The 1960-nt window shown below is 42.8% G+C and overlaps 1 protein-coding gene across 1 annotated transcript; it reads right to left on the bottom strand.

The window, feature by feature from the left end:
* Positions 1-218: 218 nt before the first annotated feature.
* Positions 219-1617, bottom strand: LOC311010009 (uncharacterized protein; the record flags this gene model as incomplete). The annotated part of the gene is made up of 4 exons (XM_084004492.1): positions 1436-1617; positions 1131-1305; positions 892-1022; positions 219-536 (listed from the first exon to the last, which is right to left on the bottom strand). Exons 1-4 carry the CDS (start codon positions 1574-1576, stop codon positions 219-221), a joined length of 765 nt encoding a protein of 254 aa, XP_083860618.1. The 5' UTR covers positions 1577-1617.
* Positions 1618-1960: the final 343 nt, after the last annotated feature.

Here is a 1960-nt window from a genome sequence, read left to right as displayed (position 1 = left end):
GCAATATTTAGAGCTTAGCTAGCTTTTATCATAGGAAACAGTATGGAACAATAAATGAACTTGAATCATCATTACTGTATGACAAATAAATAAATAAATAATAATAAATAAAACAAAACATCTTTGTATCAAATCAGTGCAAAATCAGAGTCCTCAAAATACAGCTTTGCAGTATAGCATCAGAACCCTCCAAACCAAAGCATCTCAAGGTGTCAAAATCAGTGCAGCATCCGAGCTCTCATCTCTTTGACCCTGGGATTCACCTTGGTGGTAGCAGCATCAATCTGGTAAACAGCGGTTTGCAAGAAGTGGTAGACATTGGCCAGATCCCTGTTGTACGAGGTAGCGAAGACGAAATGAGTTTTAAAAAGCTCGTCAAAAGAGGCAAGAGAATCTGGTGACTGACACGGGATTGCATGTTTGTCAATCACAATGAAATATTTGTGAATGGCGCTCCTCTGGGTCCCCATAGCCAGTAGATAGGGTTGACGGCTCTCTGTGATGCTGTCCAGATGCCCCTCAACACTGGTCCCAGTCTGTGACAAGAAAACTTTATTAGTCTTGCTATTAAAATTAATCTGTTGCAGTTTAGGGCCCCATCATCACCACCAGAATCACTTATTGCCACAAAATGCAAGATAAAGCATAACATTTTCAGCCTTATATTTTTATATTCTGCTAAATGTAAAAGGAATAAAGTTATTCATATCAGCGTATCTGAGGCCAATGGTGATAGATCTGTGGGGAGCGAAATCAGATAAATATCACAGGGCACTCGCTGATTACAGATGAGCATGGTCATCACATGATTTCACAAGAGTAGAGTTTTAGGTTTAATATTACGGACAGAACAGTGAGCCTTCTTAAACTTTAATTAAACTGTAACATTACCTTGATAAATCTCACAAGGTGGTCAATGGCTTGTCTGGCAGAGAGCTTTCCTGGTCTCTTGTTGCGGCCATGAGGTGATGGTGGCATGAGGTGGATAAGGAGCAAGATGGAGGACATCTCACTGTCCCATCCTGAAAATACAAGAAAATTCAGAAAGCCATTTTTACTAAAATGTTTATATTTTTGTTCCAAAACAATTTCCCTCTTCCATTATTATTATTTCTTTAATTCGAGCGTACCATCTTCCAGTTCTTCTGTTGTGGATTCAGCGTTATGAAGGATATATTCAAGGTCCCTTGTTTGGGTGAGGCCACGGCTTTGTTCAAGGACTTTCTGCCTGTAGTGAGTAGGCCACTTCTCCAGGAACTTTGCAGAGATGTCATCACCAAACATCAGACTGAAATCCTGCTCTATCTGCAGACAAGATGGAATATAGAAAACAACATGGCATACATTGTTAATAGGTGCACCAGGGATGAGATCTGTTTAAAGTCATTTTTCATTTAAGCTCATTTTAATACAAGGCAGTTTAGGAGCGACAAACCATTCCCGTGATGTCAAGAAATCTTGGAAAGGTGGTGAATATTTCAGAGGACTTCACTGGGTCATGAACCATTGCTTGGCGTTGGGTGAAGGTCTGTTTCATTTTCTCCTTGATGATTGCTTCATCAGTTGTATGCTTCATCAGTGCGATGGCCTCACGACACTGGGTTTCTGTGGTTAGTTGGTTTTCCCTACTGACGGGAGTTCTGTCACCAGAATCTGGACCACCTGTAACAGCAATCAGTGAACAGTGAAACCACATACTGATTGTTACGGCCTAAGAGCCGTCAGTGGTTGTGTGTGATTGTGTGTGGGTGTGGCTGCTCTCCTCTCTGTGCTCCTGTGTCCTCCAGGTACTACCCTCCCCCGCCGGAGCAGGTGTGCATGGCTGCCTCCAGTTGTTAATCAGGGGAATGATTTAAGCTGGGGCCAGAGCTGTGGCTGCAGCCAGTGGGTCATCCAGCAGCGTCCATGCTGCATGTGTGTTTCGAGAGCGGGAGCAGACTGAACCTTCCAGTGTTTTTGT

This window comes from Eutrigla gurnardus (assembly GCF_963514095.1).
Source record: "Eutrigla gurnardus genome assembly, chromosome: 24".
Classification (NCBI taxonomy): domain Eukaryota; kingdom Metazoa; phylum Chordata; class Actinopteri; order Perciformes; family Triglidae; genus Eutrigla; species Eutrigla gurnardus.
This window is presented reverse-complemented; position numbering and strand designations above follow the sequence as displayed.